The following is an 18,389-nucleotide window of genomic DNA, read 5'->3' as shown; positions in this document are numbered from 1 at the left end:
TCAGGCATGGTGGTGGATGCCTGTAATCCCAGCTACTCATGAGGCTGAGGCAGGAGACTCTCTTGAACCCAGAAGGTGGAGGTTGCAGTGAGCCGAGATCGTGCCACTGCACTCCAGCCTGGGCAACAGAGCAAGACTCTGTCTCAAACAACAACAACAACAACAACAAGATGTTTAAGAAATGCTTGTGGAATGAATTACTGAATCAGCATTTGAATATAAGATCCCTTGGACCTAAAGTCACAGAACCGCAGGTCTCTGCCAATGTCAGGATCCTTTATCCTATTACCTCATTGCTGCAGAGAGCTTGCCCCACAAAAGGGCCCAGGGCTTGTGATAACATGAAGGCAGGGAATTCATCCATCTATTCATTCATTTATTTGCTCATTCAACAAACATGTGTTAGGGCTGGGCTTTGTGTCCAGCAGGGCACTACAACTTGTCCAAGGTCACATAGCTGTGTGTCCAAGGTCACAGGTCTGCGAGTAGAATCTAGTATGAATGATTCCACCTGGGATTTTCTTCAGTGTCTTTCTCAGCTCTGGCCAGGTAAGTTTGAAGATATGTGTGGGGTGGAGGGGAGAGGGACGAGAGGTGAGTGGAGGAAATCATCAGCATGAAGACACCATTCATTCATCCATTCATTCCATTCAGGAAACACACTTCGGACACTGAATGTGCCAGAACCTGTGCAGGAAGGGGGTTGGGGGACAAGCTATATGGGATGCTGTCTTTGCCTTCCAGGAGGGAGCTCACAGCCCAGGCTTGACGGCACTGAAAGGCAGAAGAGTTCTGGGTCCAACTGGGGACAACGTCATAAATTTTCTTCAGGAACTCCCAGTTAGCTAAGGAGAAACATTCCTGCCTCAGGAGAGACCCCTCTGCAATGGTGAATACATAGTTCTTGTCCCAGGAAGACCCCCTTCTGACGAGGGAGCCTCAGTGTGTCCCAGGAGAGTTTCCAGTCGGGTGGGGGGACCCTTGGCCTCGGGGGAATTCCCAGTCTGACCCAGCCCTTGCCCTAAGAGATCTCAGCCTGATGGGGGATACACAAAGCCCACTCTCTGGGAGCTCCCAGTCAGATGGGAGAGGTAGGCTGAATAGATCCACTCTATACACAGGGGGAGGAACAGGAGACCGCATGTGGACCGAAACTAACAAACCACTCACTCACACTAAACTGAGTTAGCAAGTCCTGTTGGTCTTTCTGAAAAGCAAAGACATTTTGAACACGTGAAAGCAGGGTGGGTTGAGGTGTTGCGCAGAAGTGGAAAAGGGAAGGAACTTTCTTCCCCTGTTCCTTCCCCGCTCCCTCCAGAAAGGTATTTCTGGAACTCTCCAGTTGGTCTGGGATCTGGGCAACTGCTGTGTGTCCCAGTCTGTCAGCCCCTCAGCTGTCACTCTGCTCCCAAAAATAGCAATGGTTGAAGGGAGGGAGAGGAAGCTGTTTATCTGGGATAGATGTGGAAAGGTGCATTAGAGCTGTGCCCAGGGAGGGAGTCTGCTGGGGGGTTCCTGTCCCTTCTGGATCTTTCTGTCACTCTTTGGAATGTTAGTGCCTAAGCCCCCCCGCCGCCAGGATACCCCAGAGTGGGGTGCTTGGGCAGAGGCTGGTCAGCACCTCCACGTGGTCATGACTGACCAGTCTGGGGAGGGGGAGGGCCCTGAGTATCAGTGACAGACTCCAGGGGCACCTGCCCCTGTGGCCAAATATGGTCCAGAGCCACTGGCTGAGGCAAGAAAATCTCTTGGGTGGGGGCTGGGAGGGGCAGACTGAGGCTGGCTGGCTGGAGGTTGACACAGGAGTGCTCAGGGGAGCAGCATCACAAGAGGACAGATCGAAAGCATCGTCCTTGCTGAAAAAGTGAGCATGGGCCTGGGGTGTGCCCTGGACTGGGGAGGGAGACGGCAAACTTCTAAGACCTGCAATGAGAGTTCAGGCCTTTGGCACAAACTGAGTGGCTTCGCCTGCTCAGGCTGGGAGGGACAGAGAGTGAGGCACAGGGACTCTCAACTTGGGCCAAGCTCTGAGCAAATGCTATAATGTCCTCATGGGGCAATAGATATGGGGGTTCTGGGGGTGGATCCCTTCCAGGCAGAATCCCCACCATCCTCTCTGGTGTGAGGGGACCCTGGAGCTCCGGACCTCAGGCCAGGAGCCCAGCCCTGGGTCTGCAGTGAGGGGCTGACCAGACAGAGCTTCTCCTGTCCCAGCAGATGGCAGAGGTGGAAGCGGTACAGCTGAAGGAGGAAGGGAACCGGCATTTCCAGCTCCAGGACTACAAGGCCGCCACAAAGAGCTACAGCCAGGCCCTGAAGCTGACCAAGGACAAGGCCCTGCTGGCCACGCTTTATCGGAACCGGGCAGCCTGTGGCCTGAAAACGGTCTGGGGCAGGGCAGGGCACAGGGTGGGAGTGAGGCAGAGGGGCTTTGGGGCTGAGTGGCAGCCCCTTCACCCCGATAGAAATTGCCCTTCATCCCAGCCGACTCTCCTGGATGCCTGGGGTTGGAGAAGGGTGCCTCCAACCCCCTGACCCATGCCCCGGAAAGACAGAAATTCATCCAGAGCAGAATCAGCCCAATGCCAGGTGCTTTCATGTGTTATTCATGGCATCTTACTAATGGCCCGTGAGATAGCTGTTGTTGTCCTCCCCCTATTGCAGGTAAGAAACTCGGGATCCAGAGGGCTTCATTAACTTGCCCAAGCTCTCCCAAGTAGTAGCAGAGCCGAGATTCAAACCTGGGTTTGCCTGATGTCAAAGCCTGTCCTCTTTGCCATGCCTGTGAGGAGCATGCCCTGGGCCTCTGAGCCTGCAGCTCCCCCAGGAAACCCTCTCCCCACACTGTGGGGACACTCTCTGGCCATCTCTGCATTGGGCCCACATTAACTGAGTCTCCTTCTCCTTCCCCTTTCCTCAGGAGAGCTATGTCCAGGCAGCTTCAGATGCCTCCAGAGGTGAGCCCCTCCCACCCCCAAGCTTGCCCTGTCACATTCTCCTCTGCATGGCCTGGGTTTTAATCTAGTTACCATTTTGGGGGAAGAAACAGTGAGTATGGAGTGACTTCAGAGGGAGAGAACAAGCTGGAGAAGGGACTGGAAACATATCCTGTGAAGAGCAGTTGAGGGAAGCTGCAATATTTAGCCCAGAAAAGGCAACTCCCAGGTGGGTCAGAGAGCTGCCTTCAAATTCCTAAAAGGCTGTCACAAGGAAGAAGGATTGGATTTCATCATCTCAAGGGTTCCAGGGCTGGGCAGTGTTACAGGGAACACATTTCAGGTAGGGAGAGGGAAATGTTTTCTGATTAAGCTGCCTGGCTGTCTTTTGTTGTTGTTGTTGTTGTTTGTTTTGTTTTGTTTTTTAGGTTTTGTTTTGTTTTGTTTTTTTGAGATGGAGTCTTGCTCTGTTGCCCAGACTGGAGTGCAATGGCATGATCTCAGCTCACTGCAACCTCTGCCTCCCGGGTTCAAGCAATTCTCCTGTCTCAGCCTCCCAAGTAGCTGGGATTATAGGTGCCTGCCACCACGCCGGGCTAATTTTTGTATTTTTAGTAGAGACAAGGTTTCGCCATGTTGGCCAGGCTGGTCTCGAACTCCTGACCTTGTGATCTGCCTACCTTGGCCTCCCAAAGTGTTGGGATTACAGGCATCAGCCACTGCGCCAGGCCTGCCTGGCTGTCTTGAGGAAGAGGGAGCTCCCCACTGCTGGAGGTATGCAAGCATCGATTGGTTAAGCCCCTGGCGGGGATCCTGTAGCAGAGACTGGAGCGTTAGGAATTGGATGACATGACCCTCAAGCTCTCTTCCCACCTTGAAACTCTGTGGATCTTACTGTCTCCCTAACAAAGGGGAGGTAAGGGCCAGAGAGTCCACATGGTTGGATAATCTCCAAGGAAGACACAGAAGCGCAGCAAGAGCATGCTTCCTGGAGTTGGGAAAGTGGGGCTGGTGGTCTGTAGTCTGGCTCCCTAAGGCCGTCATCCCCCGTCTCCCCTCGATAGCCATCGACATCAACTCCTCGGACATCAAGGCTCTGTATCGGCGATGCCAGGCACTGGAGCACCTGGGGAAGCTGGACCAGGCCTTCAAAGACGTGCAGCGTTGTGCCACCCTCGAGCCACGGAACCAGAACTTCCAGGAGACGCTGAGGAGACTCAACACCAGCATTCAGGAGAAGGTGAGCTGGGCCTCTTCCCACAACCCTTGGCTGCCCAGCCCCTCTCTTCATTCCTAGTAGGAATGGGTTAGGGAGGTGGGTCATCAGGGCAGGGCTAGCCCTACCTCCACACTCTGAGATAGAGACAGCAAGTGGCATGGGCAGGCTGCACAGAACAGCTAAGCAGGTGCTTCTATCTGTGATGCTTGTTTGAGGGCGCAAGCCAGCCAAGGCTAGAACACAGGTCTTTTAAATTCCAGATGGGGCCAGGCACAGTGGCTCATGCCTATAATCCCAATACTTTGGGAGGCTGAGGCGGGCAGATCACTTGAGATCAGGTAGTTTGAGACCAGCCTGGACAACATGGGGAAACCCCGTCTCTACTAAAAATACAAAAAATAGCCGGGTGTGGTGGGGGCGCCTGTAATCCCAGCTACTCAAGAGGCTGAGGCAGAAGAATTGTTTGAACCTGGGAGGTGGAGGTTGCATTGAGCTGAGATCATGTGCCATTGCACTTCAGCCTGGGCGACAGAGCAAGACTCTGTCTCTCCCACCCCCGCCCCCCCCAAAAAAATTCCAGATGGAGGTTTAGAAATATTATTATAACTTAGTATGTCTGCAACATGATCTCTCTCTCTTTCTATGTATTATAAAATACATGGGAATTGAGGACATCGATGAGGGATAGAGGAGAGCCAGGCCCCATTAGGAGCATGATTGCTTTTTTTGAGACAGATTCTCGCTTTGTTGCCCAGGCTGGAGTACAGTGGCATGATCTCAGCTGCTCACTCCAACCTCTTTCTCCTGGGTTTAAGCAATTCTTGTGCCTCAGCCTCCCAAGTACCTGGGATTACAGACGTGCACCACCACACCTGGCTAATTTTTGTATTTTTCCGTACGCCACATTTCCCGCGCCCCACCGCGGGGCGGGGATTCGGCGCTGGGCTCTTCCCTGTTCACTCGCCATTACTGAGGGAATCCTGGTTAGTTTCTTTTCCTCCGCTGACAAATATGCTTAAATTCAGCGGGTCGCCACGTCTGATCTGAGGTCGCGGGCCTCGATCAGAACTTGGGCCCCCCACGAGCGGCGCCGGGGAGCGGGTCTTCCTTACGCCACCGCGGGGCGGGGATTCTAATTTTTGTATTTTTGATAGAGATGGGGTTTCACCATGTTGGCCAGACTCTCTCAAACTCCTGGCCTCATGTGATCCACCCACCTCAGCCTCCCAAAGTGCTGGGATTACTGATGTGAGCCAGGAGCATAAAATATTTTCTAGGAAATGGAGTAGGGTGCGGAGAACCTGGACCAGAGGTGAGAAATCCTGAACCCTAGTCCTGGCTCAGCTGCTAGTTTTTGTGGGGCATCTCTTGGGGTGTTGGTTTCCTCTCTGTAAGAGCCGTAAGGTAATTGATCACTCAGCCCCTTGCTCCAAGACTCAATAACTTCTACACATCTGGAGAAGCCCTGTGGTAGGACCACAGCATGCTGTCCAGGGTGCAGACTCAAGGACTGAGGAAATATAAACTAAGGAGAGATTCAGAGAGGGATAGGCGAAGGAAAGACCTCTCCACACCCCCAAAGGAAATGAGCACAAGGCTGGGTGCGGTGGCTCACGCCTGTAATCCCAGCACTTTGGGAGGCCAAGGCGGGAGGATCACTTGAGCCCAGGAGTTGGAGACCAGCCTGGGCAACATAGGGAGAGACGCTGTTCCTACCAAAAATAAAAATAAATTAAAAATAGGCTGGGTGTGGTGGCTCACGCCTGTAATCCCAACACTTTGGGAAGCCAAGGTTGGTGAATCACCTGACATCAGGAGTCGAAACCAGCCTGGCCAACATGGTGAAACCCCGTCTCTATTAAAAATAAAAAAATTAGCTGGGCGTGGTGGCACATGCCTGTAATCCCAACTACTCAGAAGGCTGAGACAGGAGAATCACTTGAACCTGGGAGGCAGAGGTTACAGTGAGCAGAGATCATGCCACTGCACTCCAGCCTGGGTGACAGAGCAAGACTCCATCTCAAAAAAACAATTAAAAATTAAAAAATGTGCTCAGAAGTAGGTGGGAGTAGTGTGGACCCTCCAAACAAAGTAACAGGAGGTTCAAAACGAGCTGGCGGAGTGAAGGATGATGATCAGTTAGGTCACTTTATGGAGGACCCAGGGCAGTGGGGTTGGAGTGGGGACTGTGAGGGACCAGATATCCAAACAAAATGAGTTCAATTTGCTTGAAACAGAGCTTGAAAGCTGCTTCATCTACATTTCAAGTGTGTTAAAAAGAAAAAAAAGAAAGCTGCTTCAGGATTCTGAGTATGGAGACATATTTCTGTTTTATCCCTATTTAAATGTCTAATAGCAGATTGTTTACTAGACTCTAAAACTTGGCTGAAGATCCTTTATTCCTTCCCAGACTATTGTGATGTCTAAATGGGATAACAAATGTAACCAGATGGTGAGCCTTCAGGGGCAAGGACTTGATTTTGTTCACAATTCTATTGTATTTATTAATTCATCGTACTTATCCAGTAAATGTTTGTCGAATGAATACATGAATGAACGCATGTGTGGGAGCCCAGAGTAGACACCCTGATATTTACTGAGATGAACTGAATGTGGAGCTGAAATGACGTGGACCCCACCTGCCTCCTTCCCCACTCCCTCCTCTCTCCTCAGCTCCGAGTGCAGTTCTCCACAGACTCGAGGGTACAGAAGATGTTTGAGATCCTCTTGGATGAAAACAGTGAGGCTGATAAGCGGGAAAAGGTGAGTGCTGGCCAGTGCCATCCAGCCAGCAGAAGGACCCGCCAGTCTGGACAGTGACATCATTCCGAGGGGGAAGGGGGACCGGAGGCCTGTCTTTGCAGCCCAGGAAGGAAAATTGGCCAAAGGTTAAGCACATTGGAACACAGTGTAAACCATAAGAAGGACTGAGATTTGGGTGAATCTAGTGAGGAGAGTCATGCAGCAAGGTTGGATCCTGTCTTTATTTGAAATTTTGATGTTTTGTTCATCATGGATTTTTCTGGCATTGATTTTGATTTTTAAAAATATAGCATTGATTATTATTCGATTATTGAGTTCTTTGGTGCCCCCTTTAAATTTTGCACCCAAGGCAAGTACCTCACTGGCCTCACTATAATTTCGGCCCTAAGAAATAACGGGCCCATTAAAATAATGTTTTATTTCATTAAAAAATATTGAAAGAAGTCATTCTGAAAAATTTAAATATTTACCAACATAATCATCCTCTTAACCAAACTTGTTACCTTTTTTTTTAATGTTTCCTTCTAGTGTTTCTGCAGTGGAAAAAAATTGAACATTCGAGTGTTTTACATTTGCAAGAACTTGAGAGACAATGGGGAATTTTTGCTAGTTTCATGTTCAATAAATCCATAAACTAGGCAAATATCTTTCCTAACAAACTCTTGTGAGAACATAATAAGTTGTTACAGATAAAACAAAGTTTTTTGGTTTGTTTTTTTTGTTTATTTGTTTTTTTTTTTTTTTGGAAAAGTACAAAGCCCTTAGTTGATAGTGATGGTTCTGGTCACGCTTGCCTGGAATTCTCTAATCAGCCCTCTCCCCAGCACCCAACTCAACATCTCTTTGCCCACCTCCTCCCCTTCCCCTTCTTCCACCTCCTGTGCTTCTCAGCCCTGGGTTCTCAGGTCCTGCTTGAGACCTGGAGCCTTTTATTTTAAGGTTCATACATCCTTAAGTTGGAAGGCTTTAGGTGGGAAGAGACTTGGGAACCTGCTTACTCAACTGCCTAAATTTACAGATGAGGAGTCTGGGGTCCAGAGAAGTGCCGTGACTCACCCAAGCTCATACAGCTAGCAGGGAGCAGAATCAGAACTCAAACCCAGGGCTTTCAGGTCCCATCTAGTGTTTTTGCTGCTCACTTCCCGGGAACTTCAGATTTCCCTGAACAGGAAAATCAACAAAATGTTTAAGGAAATGATTCTCCGTGTAAAAACACTTCATTTCTCCACCTTTTTTCTAGTCCTTCTCTGTAAGCATTATATACATCTTTATTTTAACATAAGTGCAATTGGAGTAAACATTTGATCCTGATTCTGCACACCAATGCTTTTTCCATTGCTCTTAGTCTTTTTATTCATGACTTTAATGGCTGCAATATATTTCATCCAGTTGGTCTTGATGCAAATTACTTGGCTTTTTTTCTTGAATTATGTTCTTGGGCTGTGTTTCCAGGAGGAGGATTACCAAGGTGAGATAATAGAACAATGTTCTGAAGATCCAGTCTTTGCACTGGCTCTTCTTGTACTTGGCCCATGGTCCAGGCCTGGGTGGCCGTACCTCCCTCGTAACCCTTATTGCCTCTTCCTCCTTCAGGCTGCCAACAATCTCATTGTCCTAGGCCGTGAGGAAGCAGGGGCTGAGAAGATCTTCCAGAACAATGGAGTAGCCTTGCTACTGCAGCTTCTGGACACTAAGAAGCCTGAGCTGGTGCTGGCTGCAGTGCGGACCCTGTCGGGCATGTGCAGCGGCCACCAAGCCAGAGTAAGTGCCCAGCTGTGGGGCATGTGGAGCAGATGACTGCCTGTCCAAGGATCCGGAGGGTGACGTGTGGCCAGGGCTGTGGCTGGCATCAGTGGAACCAGATAAAAAGTCAAAGGGTGCTCCAGTCTCTTTTTCCCTTTCAGTTGGAAATGGGTTTGACTAAGCAAAGACAAGTTACTGAAAGTGCTTAAGGCAGAAGTGATGAATGCAAAGGCTATGATATTTTACATTTTTTCATGCTAAGTCTTTGAAACCCAGTGTGTATTTTACACTACAGCATATCTCCATATGGTCCTGCCACCGTGCAAGAGCTCAACGGCCCCATGTGGCCAGTGGTCACTGTATTGGATGGCACAGCTCTGACCTCCAGAGATGGGCATGGCTTGTGTCAAGAGGTTTCCAGGACAGAGGGGCCCATGAGGCAATGGCTGCCTGGGCTGATTTCTCTACTGCATGGGATGGGGTGGGGAGGATTATCACACCCTCTCTAACCTGCATGGCAGCTAGAAGGGAGGGGCAAGGCAGCTGACCATGGTTCTTGCTGGGTTTCTAGGCCACAGTGATTCTGCATGCAGTGTGGATAGACCGAATCTGTAGCCTCATGGCCGTGAAGAATGAGGAGATGTCTCTGGCTGTCTGCAACCTGCTCCAAGCCATCATTGACTCCTTGTCTGGGGAGGACAAGCGGGCGCATCGAGGGAAGGAGGAGGCCCTGGTTCTAGGTAGGAAACATTCTTCAGTTTTGATTCAAGGGGATGGGGAAAGAAAAGGTCAGTTGCTACCTCAGACTGAGAATTTCCTGTATGTGGGGGTGGCTTGGTTTTATGTATTTTCTTTTCTTCTCTTTTTTTGAGATGGGGTCTTACTCTGTCACCCAGGCTGGAGTGCAGTAGCGCGATCTAGACTCACTGCAGCCTCCTGGGTTCAAGCACTTCTCCTGCCTCAGCCTCCCGAGTATCTGGGACTACAGGCACACACCATCATGCCTGCCTAATTTTTGTATTTTTAGTAGAGACAGGGTTTCTTCATGTTGGCCAGGCTGGTTTAAAACTCCAGACCTCAGGTGATCTGCCTGCCTTGGCTTCCCAAAGTGCTGGGATTACAGGCGTGAGCCACTGCACCTGGCCTGTTATATGTATTTTCTGATTATAAAAGTAACAGGCATAGCTGCAATATTCACAATTGCTAAAAGATGGATACAACTCAAGCGTCTATTGGTGGGTGACTGGATGAGCAAAATATGGTATATACATACAATGAAATATTAGTCAGCCTTAAAAGAAAGGAAAATTTGACACATGCAACAACGTCAATGAACATCGAGGACATTATGCTAGTGAAATAAGCCAGCCACAAAAAGACAAATACTGCATGAATCCACTCATATGAGATACTTAGAGTAGTCAAATTCATGGAGATGGAAAGTAGAATAGTGTTTGGCAGAGGATGGAAGAGGGGAAATGGGGGGTTATTTTCTAATGGGGACAAAGTTTCAGTTTTGCAAGATGAAAAACATTCTGTGGATAGATTGTGGTGATGTTTGCACAATGATGTGAATATACTTAATGCCACTGAACTGAACACTTAAAAATGGTTAAAATGGGGCCAGGCGCAGCGACTTACACCTGTAATCACAGCAATTTGGGAGGCCGAGGTGGATGGATCATGAGGTCAGGAGTTCAAGACCAGCCTGACCAACATGGTGAAAACCTGTCTCTATTAAAAATACAAAAAGTAGCTGGGCATGGTGGCGCATGCCTGTAATCCCAGCTACTTGGGAGGCTGAAGCAGAAGAATCGTTTGAGCCGGGGAGGCGAAGTTTGCAGTGAGCCGAGATTGCACCACTGCACTCCAACCCGGATGACAGAGTGAGACTCCATCTCAAAAAAAAAAGGTTAAAATGGTAAATTTTATTTAAATTTTACCACAGCTTAAAAAATGTAACAGAGGCTTATTGAAGACATTTGGGAAAATATAGAACTATGTAAAAAGAGAATAAATGCCTATAATTACCCATTCAGGTAATCACTATTACCATTACCACATGTATCTTTCCTCTCTTTTTTTTTAAACCATCAATATTTAACAAAATTGGAATTCTGCTATGAATAGTTATATGTTTTTTTCTGCACTGAGCATTATATTAATATTGCATACCATTTAATATTCTTAAAAAGGATTCCTTTGATTTTAATAATTAATTTTACATTTGTTTCCTGCATATGCACATACAGACTCATGCTTCTCCCTGCACATCCAGGTCCTAGGCATCAATTTAGAAGATATTGCTCTGGCTGGGAGGGCCAAAGAGGCAGGTTCACTCAGAAAACTTTATTTTCAAGAATATCATAATCTTCCCTTGTATGGATTATTCATCAATCAGCTCTATATTATTGGAGATTCCAGTTATTTCCAATTTGCATGTTTATACAAAACTCTCCAGGAGCCATTTTTGCATCTATGCTTGCATTTATAATTTATTTTTATTTATTTATATTTATTTATTTATTTATTGAGATGGAGTCTTGCTCTGTTGCCCAGGCTGGAGTGCGGTGGCACGATCTCAGCTCATTGCAACCTCCACCTCCCGGGTTTAAGCGATTCTCCTGCCTCAGCCTCTGCTAATTTTTGTATTTTTAGTAGAGATGGGGTTTTGCCATGTTGGCCAGGCTGGTGTCAAACTCCTGAGCTCAGGTGATCCGCCCGCCTCTGCCTCCCAAAGTACTGGGATTACAGGTGTGAGCCACCATACCTGGCCACATTTATAATTATTTCCTGGGGTCAAATTCCTAGAAAAGGAGCACTGGGTCAAAGGCTATGAGAATAACTAATGTTCTTTCTATATCTTGCTCTCTAATTCCTTTCTGAGAGGCTGCATCAATTTATACTCTCACAAGCAATGATGAGAGTCTCCATTTTAACACATTCTCATCAGATTTGAATGCTATCCTTCTTAAAGATATTTGCCTATCCAGTAGATTAAAAATTATCGTGTTAGATTCAAACTAAATTATTCATCAGATTGATCATTTTTCTGTATCTTTATTAGCCATTTGGATTCCTTTGTCTTTGGATAGTTTGTTCATGTTGTTACCTATTTCTTAATGTTGTTCTTATTTGTCTATAAGAGTTTTTTTGTTGTTGTTTGTTTGCTTTGAGACAGAGTCTTGTCTATCATTCAGGCTGGACTGTAGTAATGCAATCACAGCTCACTGCAGCCTCAAACTTCTGGGCTCAATCCTTCCACCTCAGCTTCTGGAGTTACTAGAACTACAGGCTAATGCCACCATGCCTGGCTAATTTTTAAATTTTTCATAGAGACAGGGTCTCACTTTCTTGCCCAGGCTGGTCTCAAACCCCTGGCCTCAAGTGATCCTCCTGCTGTGGCCTCCCAAAATATTGGGATTACAGGCCACTGCGCCCAGCCCTGAAGTCCTGGATTCTTGATGTGACTCTGACTTACTATTATTATAATGGTCAGCTAGTCACTTTCCTTTTCTGAGCTAGAATTTTTGGAAGATCCAAGATGGCCCTGCTTGTGTGGCTGGCAGTCAACTGGAAATGTTGACCTTGTGGCCTTGTGACCTTGTTGATCTTGTGGCCTTGCTAGTGGCCAGCTTGGGTTTCTATAGAACATGGTGGCTGGATTCTAAATGGACAAGCCCCAATGTGCAAGTGCCATGTAAGCCTCTGGTTGTGCCACAGGTCACATAAGCAGCCCAGGGCCAGTGTTGGAGGAGATTACCCAAGAACATTTATAATGAGTGTCGTGTTTCCCAGGGAGACACCAATTCACAATCTTCCATGACTTCCTTGGGTTGAACATCTCTGCTACAAAATTCTTCCACATATTGATTTCCACTCTATCCCCTTGTAGCTTCCATCTGCCTCTGGTCCAAAGTCTGCCCTCTGGAGCCTCACAGAAGGAGTCTGTTATCTCACTCTCATGACATGCCTCTGTCTGAAGATGAGCTGTCACATCTGCTTACATCTTTCCTTCTTTAGGCGATGGAGCTGTATTCCTTCATCAGTTATTTATCTGACATGGTTTGGAGAGCTTTACTTTTTGGTTTGCCTGCCTTTGGGCTCCATCCTAGAATGAGAGCAAAAATCTCTAAGTATCTGGGAGGGCAAAATCAGAAAAAAAGGCATTTGCCTTTTAAGATCTACCAGTGGGCAGGAAGTCCCGGCGTCACAGGCAAAAGCTTGAATTTAGGCTCCCAGCATGCCTGAATCTGTGGGGAGTGAAATGTCCCTAAAAAGTATAAATTCCCCTTCTGGAAAGCATTTTATTAAATCAGTTTATTAGAAACCACATAAAGCATCCCTGGATCTCTGCCAGTCACTGGTCGGAGTGAAGAACTTTCTAAGAATCTGAACTGCTCAAGGATGGAATGAGCTGTTGTAGAAGTCAGGGTTCAGGGTGGCTGGAGGACCACTTGGGGGTGTTGTCTAGGGATTTCTCTCCCTTTTTCCAGGTGAGATGGGCAACACTATACTCCCCTGGGAATTCACATATTCAGGGAGTAGTGGATTCAGTACTTCCAGAGTCTAGAAGCTGCTGCTCTTCTTGGTCATATATATGTGAGATTTCCTACCCCTCTCTACTTACCCCTGTCCTCTTTTTCTTCAGACACCAAGAAGGACCTGAAGCAGATCACCAGCCACCTGCTGGACATGCTAGTCAGCAAGAAGGTGTCTGGCCAGGGCAGGGATCAGGCGCTGAACCTGCTCAATAAGAATGTCCCCAGGAAGGACCTTGCCATTCATGACAACTCACGTACCATCTATGTGGTGGATAATGGTGAGAAGAGGGGAAGGTTTGGGGCTTGCTCAAGCCTTTTAAGTGGGCCCCAGGGCACTGAACAGAAAATGGAAGATGTGAGGCTCTTGAAGGGGTCTTCAGTTCTAACTGAAAAGATGAGAAAAGGCATTGGCCCATCAGGATCCACCAGTGGGCCTGTGAAGGCGCAGGTCAAGGCTCTGAATTCAGAGCCTGAACATGCCCAGGAAGTGCCCAAACACATCCCCAAAACATGTGGGTGAAGCATCCTAGCAAATGGGGACAAGGACTCCACCAACCACAGGATAAAATTCCAGAAGTCTCATGGTTGGTAAAATACTTCACAGGCCTTTCAAAAGGGAGGAAATTGCATCAAGTATAGTTTATATAAAGCACAGTGAGAATGTTTGTAAACCCAAAAGTATCTGAGACAGGTCTCAATCAATTTAGAAGTTTATTTTGCCAAGATTACGGACATGCCCCGCAGAGAGGAAACACAGAATCACAGAAACAGTCTGTGGTCTGAGCCTTTCTCCAAAGATGATTTTAAGGGCTTCAATATTTCAAGGGGAAAGACAGCCTGGAGGGGAAAGAGGGAGGGTGTGGTCACATTACATGAATGCACATGTTGGAAGAGAAAGGAGGAGGTAGGGGAATAGTCAAATAGTCAATTACATATTTGTCTCCTGCTCAGTAAATGACCACTTTACATAAGATAAGGTGAACATAGAATGGACATATTTAAGCACTAGAGTAATTTATTAAACCTTTGGAGATATTTAACCTTTTATCTGTAGCTATCTGCTTAGGAATAAAAGGAAAGGCAGTTTCTTGCCATGATTCAGCTTTCAGCTTAATTTTTTTCCTTTGGTTTAGGGAGTTGGGGGTCCCAAGATTTTATTTTTGTGTATCTATCTATTTATTTCTTTTTAGAGACAGAGTCTCACTCTGTTGCTCATGCCAGAGTGCAGTGGCGTGATCATAGTCACTGCAACCTCAAACTCCTGGGCTGCAGTGATCTTCCTACCCCTCAGCCTCCCGAGTAGCTGGGACCACAGGCACGCACCATCATGCCGGGCTAACGTTTTTCTTTTGTAGAGATGTGGTTTCACTATGTTGCCCAGGCTGGTCTCAAACTCCTGGGTTCAAGTGATCCTCCCACCTCGGCCTCCCAAAGTGCTGGAATTACAGGCGCGAGCCATGGCACCGGGCCAAGATTTTATTTTCCTTTCACGTGTTCTAGCAGACAGTCACTCAATTTGTCAGCTCCGAGGTGTTACCCCTCTCCTCAATCAACTTCTTTGATTGTTAAGGAATCATACCTGTGGTTTCATGATCTGCTATGGTAAATTCTTCCATAGGTTTTATGACACACAGACTATACCTTGTTCTAAAAGATTCAGATCAGCTCTTCCCAGCTTAAAGAATGTCTTTTGATATTGCGCTTCCCTTGTTTGGTTTTTATAGACCTCAGCAAAGTGCATGTGCAAGTGCTTAGACTTTAACACATTACCCTACTGCTAAATGCCCAAACCCCACTTCCTCCCTGCCTCATTCTGGTCTTCTCCACATGTGTCATGAAACGTGAGCGTTAACAACAGATCTTCTCTCTCAGCACCAGGATCTAGGCTCATCCACATGTTATGGGATGGGACAGGTAGAGAGCAGTATTTTTTATTCTGTTCTTTTTGTAAAGGGCACCAACATGGACAACACTTGGGTAAAAATAATGTGGATTTAAAAATTCAGATATTTGAATACAAAGCTGCAATGTTGAGGTGTTATGTGTTGTGCAAACTGGGCTGGGAGGCACGGTAAGGGAGCTGTCAGGATGTCAAACCCAAAGTGAGCTTCTGGGTGAGAGAAGGGGCAAAGATAGACAGGAGGAAGGTCTAGAGTGTTTGAACAGAAGAGAAATGAGATGCTCAAGGTGTGGGCAAGAATGGAAGGGGAGACTGGGAGATGAGATTGGAGAGGGGCATTTGAGGGATGCTTTTAGGACCCAGGCTGGGGAGTCTGTGTTGGCTCATCAGGCACTTCCTGTTACTCCCCAGCCCTACTGAGCACTTTTTAAATGCATGGTTGTTGCATAATAAGAAATACACATATTTGGTCTCTGCTGCTGTTTCCTGGCACACAGCTAACCTCTGAAGTGATAAGTATCTTTTTGTATGCTCATGTAATAACTGGTGGCTGGGATCCCCTAGATAACCTCAGAATGTCAGAATGGGGGCTGGTTGCCAGGGGAAACAACCATGCAATTACAAGATTGGAACTTTCAGCCCGCCACCCCTTACCTCCAGGAAGGGGAGAGGGGCTGGAGGTGGGATTCATCACTAATAACTAATGATTTAATCAACCGTGCCTACATAATGAAGCCTCTATTTTAAAAAAATCCCTAGCCAAAGGGGCTTAAAGTGCTCCCAAGTTGGTGAACACATGGAGGTGCTGGAGGGATGGCTACCTGGAGAGGGCATGGAAGTGCCACGCCCCTTGCCAATAATTCCTTGCCCTCTGCATCTCTTCCATCTGGCTGTTCCTGAGTTTCTGTTTTTGTTATTGTTGTTGTTTAAATAATAAATTGGTAATCTAGTAACTAAACTGGTTTTCTGAGTTCTGTGAGCCATTCTAGCAAATTATCAAACCTGAGGGAGAGGGTCATGGGAATCTCTGATTTATAGTTGGCCAGTCAGAAGCACAGGTGGCAACTTGGACTTGAGGCTGGCATCCGAAGGAGGGTAGTCTTGTGGGATTGAGCCCTTAACCTGTGGAGTCTGTGCTAACCCCAAGTGGTTAGTGTCAGCGTTGAATTGTAGGACTCCCATCCAGTGTCAGAAGTAAGCTCTGAGAGTAGAAGTAGTTTAGGGAGGAAACAGAAGTTTTCCTTTAAGTGGTAAAATGTACATAGCACAAAATTTACTGCCAGGCACTTTCTTTTTCTTTTTCTTTCATATGGGAAGATGGGTCTGTTGCCTGGGCTGGTCTCAAACTCCTGGGCTCAAGTGGTCCTCCCACCTCGGCCTAACCAAAGTGCTGGAATTACAGGCATGAGCCACCAAGCCACTTCCAGGCGCTTTTTTTTTTTTTTTTTTTTGAGACGGAGTTTTGCCCTTGTAGCCCTGGCTGGAGTGCAATGGCGTGATCTTGGCTCACTGAAACCTGTACCTCCTGAGTTCTCCTGCCTCAGTCTCCCAAGCAGCTGGGATTACAGGTGCCCGCCACCATGCCCAGCTAATTTTTTTGTATTTTTAGTAGAGGCGGGGTTTTGCCATGTTGGCCAGGCTGGTTCCAGGCACTTTTAATTCCCTCCTAACATCTAGAGTTTCATGCCTCCCAGCTTTTACCTGGAATGTTCTTCCTCCCACTTCCCTATACTACCCAAGGCCTGACCAGCTCCAAGCCACCTCTAAAACCTGGCTCCGAAATCCATCTCTCTGTTGCCCCAGAGGCAACATAGTGTAACAGCTAACATCACAGGCTTTGAAATCAGACGGGATTGGGAGCGTGTCCTTGCTATGTCACTGGGCAACTTACTTGACTTGTGCTGGGCAACTTACTTGACTTCTCTAAGTCTTGTTTTTCTCCTCTGAAAGATGGAAATAATGATTCCTAACCAGCAGGGTTATTGTTAGGATTAGATGAAGTGAATGTGTATAAAGCTCTTGGCACGTAGTAAGTGCTCAGAATAAATTGCAGATCTTATTTTGTTGAAGTGAATCACCTCATCTTCAGTGTTACCCTTCTATACTTATCACATCTCATTGCAATCTTCGTATGTCAGTTTTCCCTATTGTATTGTGAGCTTTTGGAGGTCAGGGTTGTATCTGTTATTTTGGTAGCCAGTACCCCAAAGGTGCTCATTTATTTAACTAAGACATGACTGTTGAATTTGCCCGACGGTAATAGGAAGCCATTGAAGATTTTTCAACAGAAGAGATGAGAAGACATCATCATCATCATCATAAATGTAAATATGGCATTTACTAAATACTTAATAAATACACACTCAATAATAAACATTTATTGAGTGATAGTAGTGTGTCTGGATTGATAGTAGAGTTTCCATACATTATCTCATGGAGCCCTCAAACTTTATGAGGTAGGTAGTATTATTCCCATTTTACAAATGAAGAAGCTGAGGCTTGAGGAAGGGAATATGAAATAGTATTTGGAGAAGACTATACATCAGCCCATGGAATGTCAGCACTGGTAGAGTCCTCTGAGATCAACTAGTCCTGATTTTGTACACATGAAAATAGAGGCCCCTAGAGGGAGGTGAATTGGTCAAGTTGGGGGCAGTGTCAGGTGTATAACCTGGGTCCTTTGACCCCATTCTAGGGCCTTTCATTCTGGATGAACCACATGTTTTCTACAGACAGGGCTGGAGAGAAGCTGATGATAACAAGTCACTGAGGGAGAGGTGTGTGTGAGGATGGAGCCCAGCAGGAATCTTAGGCTTGCCACTGTCTACCCTGCAGGTCTGAGGAAGATCCTGAAGGTTGTGGGGCAGGTTCCAGATCTGCCGTCCTGCCTGCCCCTGACTGACAACACCCGCATGCTGGCCTCTATCCTCATCAACAAGCTCTATGATGACCTGCGCTGTGACCCGGAGCGCGATCACTTCCGCAAGATCTGTGAGGAATACATCACGTAAGTTTCCTGGAGGCCTCACAGGGTCAGGCTCTGTCTTGGTTATCTATGGCTGTGTAACAAATTATCTCAAAATTTAGCAGCTCAAACAATAATGTTTTATTATCTCACACCAGAACAGAAATTTGGGAGTGGTTTGGCTGGGTGGCTCTGGCTTATGGTCTTTCATGAAGTTACAGTCATATGCTGGCTGGGGCTGCAGCCATCTGGAGGCTTGACTGGGGCTGGAAAATGCTTCCAAGATGGTGGACTCACACAGCTGGCACACTGGTGCTGG

General features: G+C 47.1%; 1 protein-coding gene across 2 annotated transcripts in view; it reads left to right on the top strand.

Annotated features, from left to right (window-relative positions):
* Positions 1 to 1,770: 1,770 nt before the first annotated feature.
* The window catches only part of UNC45B (unc-45 myosin chaperone B), a 40,889-nt gene continuing 24,270 nt past the window's right edge, over positions 1,771 to 18,389 (top strand). Inside the window, exons 1-9 of one of the 2 annotated variants that reach the window (XM_016931992.3) lie at positions 1,771 to 1,864; positions 2,218 to 2,385; positions 2,921 to 2,957; positions 4,001 to 4,176; positions 6,829 to 6,918; positions 8,512 to 8,679; positions 9,233 to 9,401; positions 13,313 to 13,483; positions 17,941 to 18,112. In XM_016931992.3, coding sequence (XP_016787481.1) covers positions 2,218 to 2,385; positions 2,921 to 2,957; positions 4,001 to 4,176; positions 6,829 to 6,918; positions 8,512 to 8,679; positions 9,233 to 9,401; positions 13,313 to 13,483; positions 17,941 to 18,112 — 1,151 coding nt within the window. In that variant the 5' untranslated portion in view covers positions 1,771 to 1,864. Of the gene's footprint in view, positions 1,865 to 2,214; positions 2,386 to 2,920; positions 2,958 to 4,000; positions 4,177 to 6,828; positions 6,919 to 8,511; positions 8,680 to 9,232; positions 9,402 to 13,312; positions 13,484 to 17,940; positions 18,113 to 18,389 lie in introns of both variants that reach the window. The other variant, XM_016931993.3, reaches the window with a different exon arrangement.

This window comes from Pan troglodytes, chromosome 19, assembly GCF_028858775.2.
Source record: "Pan troglodytes isolate AG18354 chromosome 19, NHGRI_mPanTro3-v2.0_pri, whole genome shotgun sequence".
In the NCBI taxonomy this organism is placed as follows: domain Eukaryota; kingdom Metazoa; phylum Chordata; class Mammalia; order Primates; family Hominidae; genus Pan; species Pan troglodytes.
This window is presented reverse-complemented; position numbering and strand designations above follow the sequence as displayed.